This window comes from Siniperca chuatsi, linkage group LG4 (assembly GCF_020085105.1).
Source record: "Siniperca chuatsi isolate FFG_IHB_CAS linkage group LG4, ASM2008510v1, whole genome shotgun sequence".
NCBI classification, from domain to species: domain Eukaryota; kingdom Metazoa; phylum Chordata; class Actinopteri; order Centrarchiformes; family Sinipercidae; genus Siniperca; species Siniperca chuatsi.
Genome location: NC_058045.1, coordinates 4,026,486 through 4,042,221, shown reverse-complemented (window position 1 = coordinate 4,042,221; position 15,736 = coordinate 4,026,486). Strand labels below are relative to the sequence as shown.

Sequence of the window (15,736 nt, the reverse complement as noted above, 5' to 3'; positions counted from 1 at the left end):
ACCTCTGACTTTCTACATGACTTTGTGCCATGTATCTGTAATCTTGGAGGCAAGCATCGTACAAAACTACAATAATAATCATCTCCTCCACAGACATTTATCCACAGCCAGTAAAGACTAAACTTCCTAGCCCACCAGTGTGACTTTTTGTTGGTCAGTGTTTTTGGCAAATCACTATAAAACTTGGAAGTGAATTTCAGCTTCATTTGAATAAAGTCCCCTGCTGTCCCACAATGTTTTGGGGGGCAATTCACTTAAATACCAAATAGGGCTGAAAAGGGCATCCAGTGGGTCTTCACCCTGAGAGACATACTGGCATCTAAACTTTGTCTTTGATAACATCTCTGAAGACGGAGCTGTAACATTTCTGTAGCCAACACCATTAACGACATTTTAGTTCTTTTTGACTCTGCTACTGGAGACAGAACAACTTGATAAAAGGCCACAACACTACCTGCAGCCACACAGTGGTCGTCCTGTGAGCGCTGTGAATGACAGTAGCTACAGTACAGTTTGTACTGAAGCAAGAGAGAAGGCTGTGTGTTTGTAACATAAAGTGTGTGTGGCTATAAGAGCTAGAATGAACGGACATTTGTGTGTTTAAGTGTGTGTGAACGTTGGAAATAAAGGCTGAGAGAAAGACTTCAGACAGAATGAATGACATCAGCTTTTGGCTTCTGGTGAGTCGGCGCTCTCTGTTTGTCTGTCTGTCTCTTTCTCCCTCTGTGTCTGTCTGTCTCTTTCTCCCTCTGTGTCTTTCTGTCTGTCTCTTTCTCTCTCTGTGTCTGTCTGTCTGTCTCTTTCTCTCTCTGTGTCTGTCTGTCTCTCTCTTTCTCTCTCTGTGTCTTGTCTCTTTCTCTGTGTCTATCTGTCTCTCTCTCTGTGTGTCTGTCTCGCTGTGTCTGTCTGTCTATCTCTCTCTCTCTCTCTCTCTCTCTCTGTGTCTGTCTGTCTCTCTTTCCATTTACCCAGCGTCACTCGGGACGAGTCAATTACATCTGGGGACGTCGCCATGGCAACGCATGGGAGCAATAGGAGGAGGCATGAGTCATCACTATTCTTAAAAGCTGTTTGAAGAGGAGTGGGAGAGGGGAAGGGAGAGACGAGAAGAGAGAAAGAGGAAGAGAGAGGCCAATGGGGGTGAGAAAGTAAAAAGATAAAAGAAGAGGGGAAGAAAAAAGAGGAGGGGAAAAAGAGGAAAAAATAGGATGGGGTGACATTAAGGAGGAGACGAGATGAAACAAGGAGAGGACAGGAGAAAAGAAAAAAAGGAGGGGAGACAAGGAGTAGAGGAAACAAGGAGAGGAGGGGAAGAAACAAGTAGTCACAGGATACAAATAGAGGAGAGGAAACAAGGAGAGAAGACAAGGAGAAGAGGAAACAAAGAGGAGATGAAACAAGGAGATGAGAGGAAACAAAGCGCAAAGAGCAGTAACTAGGAGAGGAAATGAGGAGAGGAGACAAGTATGAGAGAGGAAACAATGAGAAGAGAGGAGAGCAAAGAAAACAAGTAAAGGATAGGAGGAAAATGGGGTGAGGTAAAAAGATGGGAGAGGCGATAAAAGTAGAAGAGAAGAGGGTGCAGGGAGGAAAGAATAGGGTGAAGAAAAAATGGGTGGGTGGAGAGGGTGGGAGAGGAGAGAAAGGGTAAGAAGAAGAAGATGGAGTGAGGTGAAAAGAGAGAAGGAAACAAGTGGAAGACGGGAGAAGAAACAAGGGGAGTGATAGAAGGATAGCAGAGCAACAAAAAAGACAAGAGTAGGAGGGGATTGGTGTAAAAAAGAAGAACAGAGATGGGAGAGAAGAGAGTAGCATTACAACACGAGGGAGGAAAAGAAAGAAAAACCGAGAGGAGTGAGACAGGGAGGGAGAGGTGTGTGTTGGCAGAGCAAGTGACAAGGAGCTTTGTTTATGGAGCAATAACGTGTCTGGACTGTGGGCCATTAATACACACACACACACACACACACACACACACACACACACACACACACACACACTTTAACAGGCCTGTGGCAGCTGTGAACACATGTGATATGTTGTGCTTGATAACACAATAAACAATGTTTTCATGATTTAATTGATTTTTTTTTTTTTTTTTAATTACCTCCCACTACTCCTCCTCCTGCTCTTCTTCTTTCCAACATTACAGCCCGACCTGAACCTCAAGAGATCTTCAGAAATGTTACACATTTTCTCCAGCAGCCAAACTCATCACAGAAACACACCTGTCCTCTTTGGCTGACATTAAATAGCACATTAAATAATCACATAAATACACCACTAAAATTACCTACATCAACCCACCTTTAGGTAAAAAAAATCATTAGTCCTATTCGAATCAATCAATAAAACTCTTTCCATAATGACATTATATATATATATATATATATATATATATATATATATATATATATATATATATATATATATATATATATATATATATATATATATATATATATATATATATATATATATATATAATATATATATATATATATATATATATATATATATATATATATATATATATATATATATATATATATATATATATATATATATATATATATATATATATATATATATATATATATATATATATATATATATATATATATATATATATATATATATATATATATATATATATATATATATATATATATATATATATATATATATATATATATATATATATATATATATATATATATGTTCTACATATAGGTGTTTCCAGGTTTCAGGGAGTCAGTTCATTTTAAATTTCACCAGTTTGAAATGAGCAGGGAGCTGTTTTATTTTTCCCATTTATACTTTGGTGTTGAAGACAGTACTGCCTGAGCATAATGCCCATAATAACGGTGCTTGACTTTAATAAAACTGCAAGTCATTATTATGATAAGAGCTTTAACTCTACAAGTTTTGGTCAAAGTAATACAAGTATTTCTTTGGAGTTTCTTTGATGTAAATTCACCACCGAATTTATTCCTTTTCAAAAATAATTGAAAGTGAAGTGACCCCCAGTTCAGTCACAAAACCACTTTCCATCTGCAGATTCATGATATGTCTACCTGAGTATCACTCATTAAATCATTAGAAACAGTCACTTGATTAATTTAACATTAAAATACACTTCATTTGGTGTGACAGCAAACTGCAGACACAAACAGTCTGAGAATTCAGCATCAACTGAGAACACTCGTCAGGTAGTCGTCATTAGGTAAAAGTACATTTATACTATTTACTTAAATCAAGTGGTTCTTCCCTTTAATTCTAAAAGAAAACTACACAACAGATTTTCTTGAAATCAATTTTGATTTGTAACCCCCCAAAATGAAAAAGTAATAAAAATACAGCAGGAAACCCACAGTGTCGACAATACTCTCTTGAATGTTTCTCTCAAGTCATTTAAAGGCACATTTACAGATAAATTGTGTTTCCATTTAACAGCAGACAATTATTGACAAGACGAATACAGTTTGATCAAGCTGGCTCGCATTTTACATTATACAAATACCTGTATATATAAAAAAAAAACTTGTTATTTTGGTTGTATGGAGTGAACTAAAAGTACCACACCTTGTAGCAGGTACCAAGCTAACTTGGACCAAATGTATAATTTTAAAAACCAAAATCCCTCCAGGTTCTTGAGAATATTTAGTTTGTAATATCTGAAATCATAAAAGTTTGAGTTTCCTGATGTTTGCATGATCTTTGTATATTACAGTAGGCAATTTTTGGGCTGCACCTGCCCCTTTAACAGTTTGATTTAAGTTCAAATTGGTCTCAGAATAAGATCCATTCCTTAAGTTTTTAATCTGCAACTTTTTAAAAGTAGATTCATTTTTATAAACCAGACGTGCAGTGTTAAATAATGTGTACATAGTCTTAAAGGAACACTTTGACATTTTGGGAAATCTACTTATTTGCTTTCTTAAGAATTAGATGAGAAGATTACTCTCATTTCTGTACACTTAATATGAAGATAAATCCTGCATGTGGTTAGTTTAGCTTAGCATAAACACTGGAAATAGAGAAAAAGCGATAGCCTGGCTCTGTCCAAATGTAATAAAATCTGCTTACCAACACCTCTAAAGCTCAATAATTAACATGTTATATTCCATTTGTTTAATTCAAATAAAAACTGTAGTGTATAAATGACAACTTGTGAAGAAGTAAGTTACTGCACCCAGCCAGGAAATAGTCTGGCACATAACCCACCGTAAAACCACAAACTGTTGTTTTTACACAGACAAGATATAGTGTATTAATTAGAGCTGCTGTTTTGTTACCTTTGGACAGAACCAGGCTAGAGGTTTCCCCCTGTTTCCAATCTTTGTGCTAAGCTAAGCTAACCGGCTGCAGCTTAACATTTAACGGACAGATGTGAAGTGAGTGGTATGAATCATCTCATCTTGACTCTCAGCAAGAAAGTGAACAAGTGTATTTGCCAAAATGTCAGACTATTCCTGTGTGGCTGAAACACACAAACTAAGTCAGAGCGGTCAAATGTTACTAAATTTCACTTCAAAAACAACAGCCCGTTTTGTATCAGGGTGGGCTGTGATTGGCTAGCCACATTGCTGTAACACAACAGTGAAACAAAACCAAAACAAAAAAAAGGACACAAAGGACTGTAATGCATTTCAGTCATACATGTCTAAGGTCAGAATTGAGGTACAAAAAAAAACTGCATCTGGGCTTAAAAAAAAAAAAAAAAACAAAAAAAAACAGCACTGTTGTTGTTTTACCATAGGTAGCATTTAAATTAAACTAAAGGCACAACTGGTCTGAATGTTGGCTTGAATGTTGAATGATGCACTGTTTGCCAGAGCTGGTTTATGTCGACAAACTGAAGAGGAGGATCGAGGTGACGAGAGATTTTGAACTGTTGAAGGTCCAGTGCTTTGTCTCTTTACGGAGCAGGGAAGGTGTGGTGATCAGATGTGTCAAGCTGAAGTTGGGGTGCGCCACAAGAGTCCATGTAGAGTTTGAGAGGTTATATTTACAGTCTGAGTGTTTGTAATACCCGAGGCAGAGTGGCCTCTCTCCAGAATCAGCATCTCCTCCAGTGTTTTTTTGTGAATGTGAGCAGAAGGACAGAGGAACAGATGAATAAAAGCACGAAGAGATGGACAAAACGAGGTCTTCAGATCGTGCCCTTAGATACCCAGAAGTCCTTGTGTTTCTTGTCTACTCACTGAAGCTGAAGTTCAGGCCGGAGCTCTCTGTGATTGGGGAGGAGGGGCCGGCACTGGATACAGCACTGGATGGGATACTGCCATCTTTAAAAAACAAAAAAACAAACAGAGTCAATTATCTTTGTAATGCAGAAACACAGATGTTAATGCACATTTTACAGATTGTACAAACAGCTCTGACCTTAACCTGAAAACAGATTTTTCAACAGATTATCTGGTACAAATCCTACATTTTTAAATGATGGAAGTATTAAACTAATTACTTGCTGCCTTGAGCGCTCACTTCACTCTGAGAGTCTGAGCGTGTATTATTTGTTACTGTATGTGGAGGGACACAAAGTGGACAAATTGGGGGGAGTGATCTGGTACAAAAACAGGAAGGCATATCAATAATCTGACTAGAATATACTCTTAGAATTTGAGACTAAGATCACATACAGTACATTTTAAGACTTAGTGTTTTCTCTATTCATTAGTCAATAAAATAATGAATATTTAAGGTCATTTTAAACCCATATGTTTCTCCACTAGAGTGACTACAAGTGTTTCATAGTTGTTTTGACACATAAAAACATTCTCAATGACAGTTTGGGCTTTATCTGAGTGACATAGTCCGGCACTTGTAAGCAGCTGTCCTGCAACTATAGCCAATAGGAGAACAAACAGTGTCACACCACCAGCAGAACAAGTGTCATATTCATCCAGCTGTAACCTCCAGCATCCCTGTCTGTACACCGTGTGATAAACGAGACTAAATGAGTTATCGGCTCTTACAGCAACCCAGATCTGGAGCAGGTACTGACAGGACGGAAAAAGACAGAGAGATCGATAGAGATATAAAAAAAAGCCACCCAAAGTGCGCACAATGTAAATAAAATACAAAATGGTAGATGAAAAAGGGAAACACGAGAGCTAGAAAGATACAAGAGTAGTTGCATAATCAATCAACAACACTGGCAAGAGGATAAATGAATCCCCTCACCACCCAGGGGGATAAAAAAAACAGACTGAGAGAACATCACAGTCGCTCCTTTATAATGCGGTAGCCCTCCTTCTTTCCTTCTCCTCCTCTTTTCTTCAGAGTCCTATTTTACTGAAGTTTTAATATGCACATTTTAGTCATTTTAGATGATGAACACTGGTGATTTCTTTTTTTCTAATTTATCTGGCAGCTGCGAGCACCTGCAACTCTACAGTACATGCTGTGAGCAAAGCTTTTTATCTCTCTCTTCTTACACAAAAAAGAATCCATATATTAATCGACAGATGAATAAATAACGTCTAAATAACTGCTAATCATTAGCAGCTGTAGTTCTGAACTTTGTTCAAGGATACATGCTTTTCAGCTGATGTGGGGCTGATTATGTGACCCATTTGCTACGATACAGTTAGTATCTGTAACCGCTAGGTCATTGCAGATAAATGAAGCCGTCACATCTGCTACCATCTACGTGAAGGTCGTGCTGAAGGTGTGGAAGGCCTTTTTATCTTAATCCAGGTTTTGCTGAACATGCACAGCCTTTTTCAGCATCACTCTGCTTCTTATTTGTATAGTTACTCATTTTCACACATGGGAGCTTCTCAGCTTCTCATTCTGCTTCTCAGCAGAATCTGAAATTGATAAGCAGTGAACGCAGTATATGAATGAAAAATGTATTTTTTTGACCACTTAGAGTGATTCTTGAGAGGTACATTTTGATTTTACCTGCCAGAATGGGGCTTTACAACAAGTGTTCTTCAAATCAATTTTTTTTTTTTTAATTTAACAATAAATGCATCTAAATAGAACCCACAAAAACCCATATCGCTGTGTATATAGATCAAAATACTGTATATTCTAACAGACTGATACAGTATTTCCTTTCATTGTAGTAACAGTTTGATTTAACTGGGATATTTCTGGTCTTAATCTCCAGCACCAAAAGTCACTATCTATCAAGAGATAAAAGTAGGCCTACATATTGCATAATGCCATAAAATCCTTTAAACACTCACGCCATAGAGGCTGGCTTGGCGGTCGAAGAGAGGTTTCAGATCCAGATGAGGACAGAGGCTGCTGGGGGCTGTAGAGAGATGTCTGGCTCTGAGAGTCAAACAGGCCGGAGAGCGCTGGAGCGAAGACAGAAAAAAACAACATAACGATCAGTTTCCAAATGTCATACACTCATTTTACTTTACAACCACAGTGCAGTGTTTAATATTTTAGGAGTTTTTGTTGAGTTGGCTCGACTCCAACGTATCTGATCTGAAACAAAATAATGACTTTGAGTTAAAGCGCCAACTTTCGGCATTAACATTGTGGTGTTTACATCCACATCAGGTCAACATTATAGAAATTGTAATTGGGACAGAAAGGAATCGGACAAGTTCATATAAACTCAAATAGTCATCATATTTAATATTTGGTTGCAAATACTTTGCAGTCAGGGACTCCATTCTACAACCCACACACATTCAGCACTTGGTATCTTCCGTGATGATGCTGTGTCATTAATTTATTCAGTCATCCTTTCTTTTGTTTTGAGGACTTTTTACCTTCAGTCTGGTCTGCAGTAAGTGAATCACATGAGTAGAATGAGGTCAAGTGATTGACTTGTACAGTAAATTCTTGGTGTCCCTCTAAAATTGGGGAACTGATCCAGTATGAATGTGAACACCCTCAAAGACCGTTAAAAGGTGAAAGTCAGTACTTAAACTCCATACTCACGGTTTCTTCCAAAATCCAAAATACAGAGCCAACAAAACAACAAATATCCAAATAAAATTGCAATATATTTAACATGAAAAATGTTCATCAAAATGCACTTGATGTGTATATAGTTTTAAAGCACACATATCTTGCAAAATAGCTCAGTTTAGATTAAAATAAATAATTTTTACAAATACTTTAAAAAAAAAAAAAACATACTTACATTTGTCTCCCCTGGCCTCTCTTCTAATTTAACAATTTTAAATAAATTCCAGTCTTGGCATTTTTTTTCTTCCATAACAAAGCTTTTTGTCTGCATTTCAAAACTAGTGGAGAACTAAACAAAGAACAAAGAAAGACTAGTTGCTGCATCACTATACAGGCCTACCTTTCATGGTTTTGGCATGGGCATCGCTGCTGCTCTCACACACCGTGTTGAGGAACTCGTCCACCTGCTTCAGAGACAGCGAGTTGTGCAGCGTCTCCAGTGGGTAGATAGAGGGCACCATGGAGCAGCCTTCAAACCCTGCAGCACGGACGGGAGAGACAGAAATACAGCCGATCGTACCACTTCTCCATCAGACGGAAAAGGAGGAGGAGTGGTGACACTAGAGCTCTCTGTGCATGTTGGCTGCTCCACGTCCGCGCATTCTCTCAATGCCGATATTGACAAACAGGTCCCAACATTTTTGTTTGTTAACTAGCCACACAAACTTTTAGGCTACTTTAAGATCTAAAATTAGTGGCTGGTACAATTTACCTACTGTCTGGCCTCCGACAGTAGCTGCAGTACACAAACTTACCAGCCAAAGTTAATGTGAAAAAAGTTAACATAATCCACAAAATATGGCTGGTGGCTTGTGTTAATTTCCTTCTTTGGTTAGTAAAATCATATGAACAAAAATGGAATCTTCTGATCATGTATAAGAGGGTGTGGATCAATTCACTAATTAAAACCACATGAAAAAGTATTCATAAACATATACAAGTCAAGCACATGACTTGTATGGAAAGTGATTTGATGTACACTAGTGTGTTCACTGGATATGATAACCTTGTTCATCGCTGTATATCTGCACATTATAAGAACATGATGCATAAGATGATTTATCAAGTTTGAAACAAGAAGTTTAAGGAACCATCAGCATACCGTCAGTCAAGAGTGGCTAACAATCATGGTTGTCAATTTGCGTTTCCATGCTGATGCTTAAATTGTATTTTCTTTAAGGGAATGTTTGATATAAAATACAAAAAAACGTTGGTGTGCATCATTTACTGTATAGAAAAATATGTATGGAAGTTTAATTTTATCACGCCCAAACATTATGTTTTTACCAGGTTACAGAGGTTTTTGTACAGTGGAAGTTTTCCACCTTCTGTTTTTCTTCTGGTTAAGTTAGATATCTAATAATCCCGACAACATAGGAATGAAAAACAAGCCACTTAACAACAATTATCTGGCCTGCTGAAGTGTCCTTGAGCGAGACGAGTTGTAGCCTTAATGATGAGGTGGGTAACATAAAAGACGATGTCTCCTTCAGAAGCAATTGTATTGCAGTGATTTTTCTAGTTTTAATAATGAATGGATTGAAAGTGAATTGATCACAACCCTTGTATCTTAAAAGGGTAGATTTAATAAAAAAAGCATTGGTGTAGTGCTTTACTGTGTATGATTCTTATGTGATTGCAAACACAAAACTGTTTGCAATCAATCTTGTCCATATTTATCTTCATCTTGCCTTTGGAGTCTTTTTTAAAAGTCCTTTTATCTGATTTTGTTTTGGGCTGGAAGAAGTCTGTATGCATACATTAATTCATTCATGTACTGTAGATTTTCCTTTCATAAAATTACTAAAAATATTGTGTATGTGCTGAGAAACACAACTTCTAAACACAAACATCTGTGCCATGGCAAGCTGACTTTTACACACAAACTTACGGCAAATGCAATCCAGTGCAGCCGACAAAGAACACCATGATGAAGCGATACCATGAGGAAAAAAAAAAGGGGGAATGGATGAAGGTTGAAGCAGCGCTTCCAATTCATCCATATCCCCAGAGAGCATGCTGGAAAGCCTTGCATTTCTCCAGGACTAATGTGCTATGACTACAGATTCTAAAACAACTAGTCTAATATAACGACATAAGCTAAATGAACTGCAGTCAGCAGTTCATGTACAGGAACCATTCAAAGCCTTGAGGGACCAAGATATGAATTTCCCCTGTTGATAATTTTCACATCTAAGTTTTAGAGGAGTTTCTCAGCGTTTATGCCTCTCATGGGATCATTAATGTGCAGTACATCGACACAAAACCTTTTATGGACATCAAGAAAGGCATAAATCATTTGAGGGTTATCAAACTCTGTTCACAGTCAGTGTTTTTTTCTGTTGTCACTCCATTTTATATCTCTAAATGACATTTCTTCATAGACTTTTGGCCAGAACGCTGATATACACAAGAACACAAAGGAAATCAGGATACATCACAGACAGCTGCTTTAACTGTGTTTTTCCATTAATCATCAACTCTTTTCCTTACTGGATGTTGGCCAAAGCAGCTTTCTTCATTAGACTTAGGTAAGATCGCTGTTCAACATGAAAAGGTCTTCCTGCCAAAGCTTTGATGACAGAAGAAAAATAATACCCTCAGGAGGAAGTGTTTCGTTGGTTCAGCAGATTAAGATGTGTATCGCATATTCACAAGTTTGATCTCGCTCTTTAGGTTTGCTAGATCACATTTATCCTCACCTCCAATTGTTCATTCTGTTGTTACTGTACTCTAAAGCGGGACTTGTGTAAAAATAACATAAGATGCCATTTATCGCCTCTTCCTCCACCCTATCTTTGCTGCAGCACAGCCTCTCCATGTGGATATCAAATTCAGCTCACACACCAGATGCAGTGGGAGCAGAAAACACTGATGCTACACTGCACCACTCACTCAACCCTTTACCAACACAGCTGAATACAAAGACAGGAGGACAGGAAATAAAGGATGGTGATATTTAAAAGAGTGAAGAAATAAAGTCATAAAATACAATGTGACAAAGCAAACAAATCTCAGTCTACTCGATGCCTGCAGCAAATAAAAACATCTGTAACTTATTACAGACGGACAGACAGTCGTCTCTGCTGACTGCAAAAGAATAATGGCTCAGCTAAGTTAAGGTGACACAACGTGCCGAGACGTGCTCCAGAAACACTTTACAAAATCAGCAGTTTATGAACAGGCCACCACTTAATTAGCCAATTAAAATGAGGGATGAGATAATGACCTAAATCTTTCAACAGATGCTCAAATATCTGCCACCTGGCCAGGAAATATTTTTTCAGAGTGCTGGGGGAGACACGGTGATGCCCAGCCATGACCTCCAGGTGCAAAGGCCAAATAGGTGCCATCAACACCTGACTCTTTTCTACATAGCTCATAATTGAACAAATGCCCAGTTTTGAGGGCATTTTCTCTTTACCCACTGCTCAGGATGGAGCACGCACACAATGCAGTTAGACAAGCATAAAACCCTTCCATAGAAGGGTTTGTTTGGCTGGTCATCAAGTGTCCACCCAACATGCATGTAGAGTGATTAGTCCTCTTTGTGCAGATTAATTTCTTTGAAATTATTAAAGTTTGCCATATTATACCGTAGCTTTTTCTAGTTCCAGAAATGGCACAATAGGTGTCCAATCATGTGCAAGAAGGACTGGGGACAAAATAGACTTCAGGACTTAAAGACACAGTGAAATAAAAGAAAAACATTTTTTCCCCCCAAGTTTTAATCCTGTGTCCTTGTGTTAATTGTTCAGTTATCCCTTGTTATATGTCAAATTACTCCAGTCTTTTCTCTTCCCGTAAAACTTTAACATATATTTGATGACTCATCCTGAACTAGGGAGCGTTTACATAATTTATCAGATCAAATGTAATTTTAGACGACTAGCTAACCCCTGCTATTGTCTAAAACTGCACTTAGTTTGAAGGTAGTTCGGGCTGGCAGAGCATATTTATGTATTTATTTCTCATTATTTGACAGGGACAATGCTCATTTATCAACAGAAAAAAAGCTGTCCTTGGCCAGATGTTAAAAAGGAACCCTAAAAACAGAATAAAACGACATATCTTCTAAAAGTCATATACACAACATTATAAATATGCACAAAATAGCACATTACACATCCACCAATAAATAATGCCACAGTATTACGCATGGTAGTTAGCTAAAATCTACTGTATATCATGGTCAGAGGTGTGTGATTGGATCTCAGTTGGCAAAAACGGTTTGAGGTCTAATTTATTAATTTCTCCCTCGTTCTCCTCCTCCAGATCTAACAAAGCAGGTGAGTGAGGTGATTGCTAAACCACGCCCACTATTGAGTGACCCAATCAAATCTCATTGAGCTGATCAAATCTCTTTTGTAATTAAACCCCACCCACAGATTCAGTTTAATTTAGAAATACGCCACATTACGGACGATCAAGGCCATTTCACTGTGACTTTAAGTATGCAGAAGAAAATGGACATTTCCTGCTTTCAAAGCAAGTGTTGCACCCTCTGGCAGACATGCAAAATAACAAAGAAGAATAGGAACAAGTTTGCAATTGGATGGCAATGAAATGGAGCAGGGCTGCAGATGTGACAACAAAAAGAATAGAAGAAAGGATGAATGCGCAGGCGGAAAACCAGAATGAAAAAAAAAAAGTAAAGCACTGAACTACAGTAGATGCAAAGCTCAACTGCATTAACAGCGTCCCACTTGCCCCAACACTGGCTGGAGGGGGCTAGAGGGAGGAAGAGGAGGCAACAGGAAGTAAGAGGGGTCTACAGAGGCTGACCGTGGAGGGATTCTGGTAGCTCCTGACCAGACATCAGCCAGGTCTTGAGGAGGTGGAGGTGGTATGGACAGTGGAGCAGGTGGTGGGCCATGGCCCCATCCACAGCCGGAGGGGCAAACCCCAGCGGGGCCGGCTCAGCGGGAAGCCCCACCAGCAGCTGGACTACACGGAGCTCGTCTGAGGGCTCTGAGGGATGAGAGGCAGAGCAGGGAGAGAGGAAGAGAAGCAGGAGGAGGAGCAGGAGGAGTGATAGGAGCTGTGCAACAGATAGGCATAGAGCTAAAACAGCAGTGGAGCTTTAGGACGATGGACTGTAACTGGGTGTCTGAATAGAGAAATTCATCATAGAAAATACATTCAGTTTCAATCTCTGACTTCATTTGATCAATACAGGTCTTGACCTTTTAGTTATGACTGAAGCAGACTAACTATACCTGAGCACAACAGAACCACACACAAACAACTGACCCAATCCCGTCTTTTCCATTTCAAAGCAAACAAAGTTCAAACAAAAGATAACCTGAGGTCAAATAAAGACAGCAGTGGTCAATAGTAGTCAATAATCTATGACATCACAGGTTTAAAAGGAATCAGTAAAAACATATCAGAGACACAGATCTACTTCACATAACATGTGAGCCAGAGGGTCTTAGAGTCATCAATAATACTGTTCAAGCACACCATCTTCAAAAACGCAGTCCAGAAAAAACAGCGACCTCCCGTAGCTCGCAGGGCTGTTTTTCAACAAACAACTCTGTGTATGGAGATAAAAATGCACTGTGACCGTCCTCTTGAATAACGAATGTGTATTTGAGATTTGTGGCATCAAACCATGATGTTTTGACAAGGCAGGATTACTAACCATGTGAGTGGGGCAACTGCTTACACATCTAGCAATTACGGAGTTATAATTCTGTTGGAGTCGTGTTTCTGGCCACCTGATAAATGTAAGTCCAATATTCACTATCTTTTAGCTTTGTCTTTGGTCTCTACCGACTCCTGAAGGAAATATCCGGCTCTTTAGCGGCTAAATGCTCCACTATGTTCACCAGCTAGTCGCTAACTGTGTCTGTCTGCTGTTTGGTGAGCAGGTAGTGTACAGCGGGTTTGTAGAGCATTTTTTTTGCGAAAAAGCTCTAAAAACCCCACTGTGCACTGAGAGCGAGAGCGATGCGAGTTAACCAAAACAGTTACGGCCAGCTCCGTAAAGCCGAGGGGAGCTGCAGATTCTGGTGATAATTCTCTGTAGTTTCATCACTACGAGTGACCACTTTCCCATTGTCGCATTGTTTTCACATTGTCATTTGATACACTGTTATTATAAAACTATTAATTACAGCTGCTTTAAGGCAACACATGCATTATTAGTCTTGAGGCCTCCTCTTGTATGCCCCCTATACCTGAGCTAACATCTAGTTTTAAGGCCTGCATTATTTCAGTTTATGTTTTTTATATTTGGTATAAAATTGTGCTTTATGAAGGTAACAAACTCCCACAGATAATTTTTTCCTCCCAGAGAGCTTTCTAGTCTGTTAATCCGGCCCTGCTTTCTGATCATGACCACAAAAGAAGGAACAGCTTTAAGAAGACAGTGCAATTCCTCTTCTTCTAATACTTGATTAATGAGGAAATAATAACAAATTCATGGCTGTTGCTCAAACACTGTATAAAGACACATGAAAAAACATTTTGAGTTCTCTCCAGCACACGATGAAATATTTTGCCACCCAATAACAAAGTTATGGGTGAGAAAAGACGACTGTAGTGATTGTTCTTTTCTCCACTGAACATCATAATGGGAAATTCATCGTGTTAATTTACTAATTTTCTCAGTGGGCACAACAGGTTTTCCTCATATCCTGGCAAGCTAATAACGAGATATAAAATGAAAAAAATATATATATACTCTGCATTTTTCTCTCTCACCAGTGTCTATACTGTCTGAGTTCAGGTTCTACTTTAATCAACAGATAATAAGAAGTGTTTCGCTCCAAAACACTGCATTGATTTTGTGAAAATGTGACCCAACTGATTTATGACTCAATCTATAACATAATATACAACTGAAAATGTTCTAAAAAAATGTTTTATATCAACCAAAGCTAACAGCTAAAAGTATCCCACAGTGAGTTTTAAGGGAATATCATCATTACCTATTAAATTAGGTTAAATGTGTTGGGATATAAAAACAAACATGATTTATATACTGTATTAACCCTTCTTTCTAATTAAAGTGCAGACATCACAAAAACTAAAATCTCCAATAATTACTTAAGTCATTTTTATTACTTCTTAAGGTCTTAAACTTAAATACCAGATACTAAGCCAAACCACATATGTCCTCGACACACAGGCTACTACAGTCCAAACTGGAGCGAAACACTATCACTGGGGTTCCCAGTGGTTTGTCCACTTGTACACTTGTATACATTATATCTGATTTCTGAATTACATGGACTCTGCTTGTCATTCTGAATCAACAGGTCAGATGATCCTGATGCTTGGACGACATGTAATTCCTCCTGCTAAAGTACAGACAGCACTAATCAGACTGCCAATACATGCCAGGCTGTTTCTGAGCCATTGATCTAAATCCTAAATACCACTCAGTCATATTCAAATAACCTTTCAGGACTTGTATTCAGTTCTGTGCTGTGCAGAAGCATTTAATTAGCCCCTTTTATGTCTACAAGAGCCATCAGTGAGTCCTTCCATGAATGATTCACAGTAGTGGTACAAAACTGCCTCAAAAAACATTTCAAGAAAGTAAAGAATGAGTTTCATCATACTGCAGCTTCAACAATGATAAGAAATCTTTTCAGAAAACAAGGACTGAGGAGAAACTCTCACTAATTCCCAGCAGATGCTGTTAGGAGGCTACTCACCAGTGACAGACACAGATGACCAAATTAAAGACACTGAAGGAAAAATAACTTTTCACAAACAGACTCGGCCATGTTAGAGACGAAGTGTGAAAGCAGCAAATTGTACGTTAGCAGTTACTGCT

At 38.4% G+C, this 15,736-nt stretch overlaps 1 protein-coding gene across 15 annotated transcripts in view; it reads right to left on the bottom strand.

Moving 5' to 3' along the window:
• Positions 1-2,960: 2,960 nt before the first annotated feature.
• The window catches only part of ppip5k1b (diphosphoinositol pentakisphosphate kinase 1b), a 57,426-nt gene continuing 44,650 nt past the window's right edge, over positions 2,961-15,736 (bottom strand). For 9 of the 15 annotated variants that reach the window (XM_044192713.1, XM_044192715.1, XM_044192718.1 and 6 more), the window contains 3 exons: positions 8,285-8,422; positions 7,203-7,316; positions 2,961-5,291 (listed from right to left, as the gene is read on the bottom strand). In XM_044192713.1, the coding sequence (XP_044048648.1) occupies positions 5,200-5,291; positions 7,203-7,316; positions 8,285-8,422 (344 nt within the window). In that variant the 3' untranslated portion in view covers positions 2,961-5,199. Of the gene's footprint in view, positions 5,292-7,202; positions 7,317-8,284; positions 8,423-12,729; positions 12,916-15,736 lie in introns of all 15 variants that reach the window. The other 6 variants (XM_044192706.1, XM_044192710.1, XM_044192708.1 and 3 more) reach the window with 1 other exon arrangement.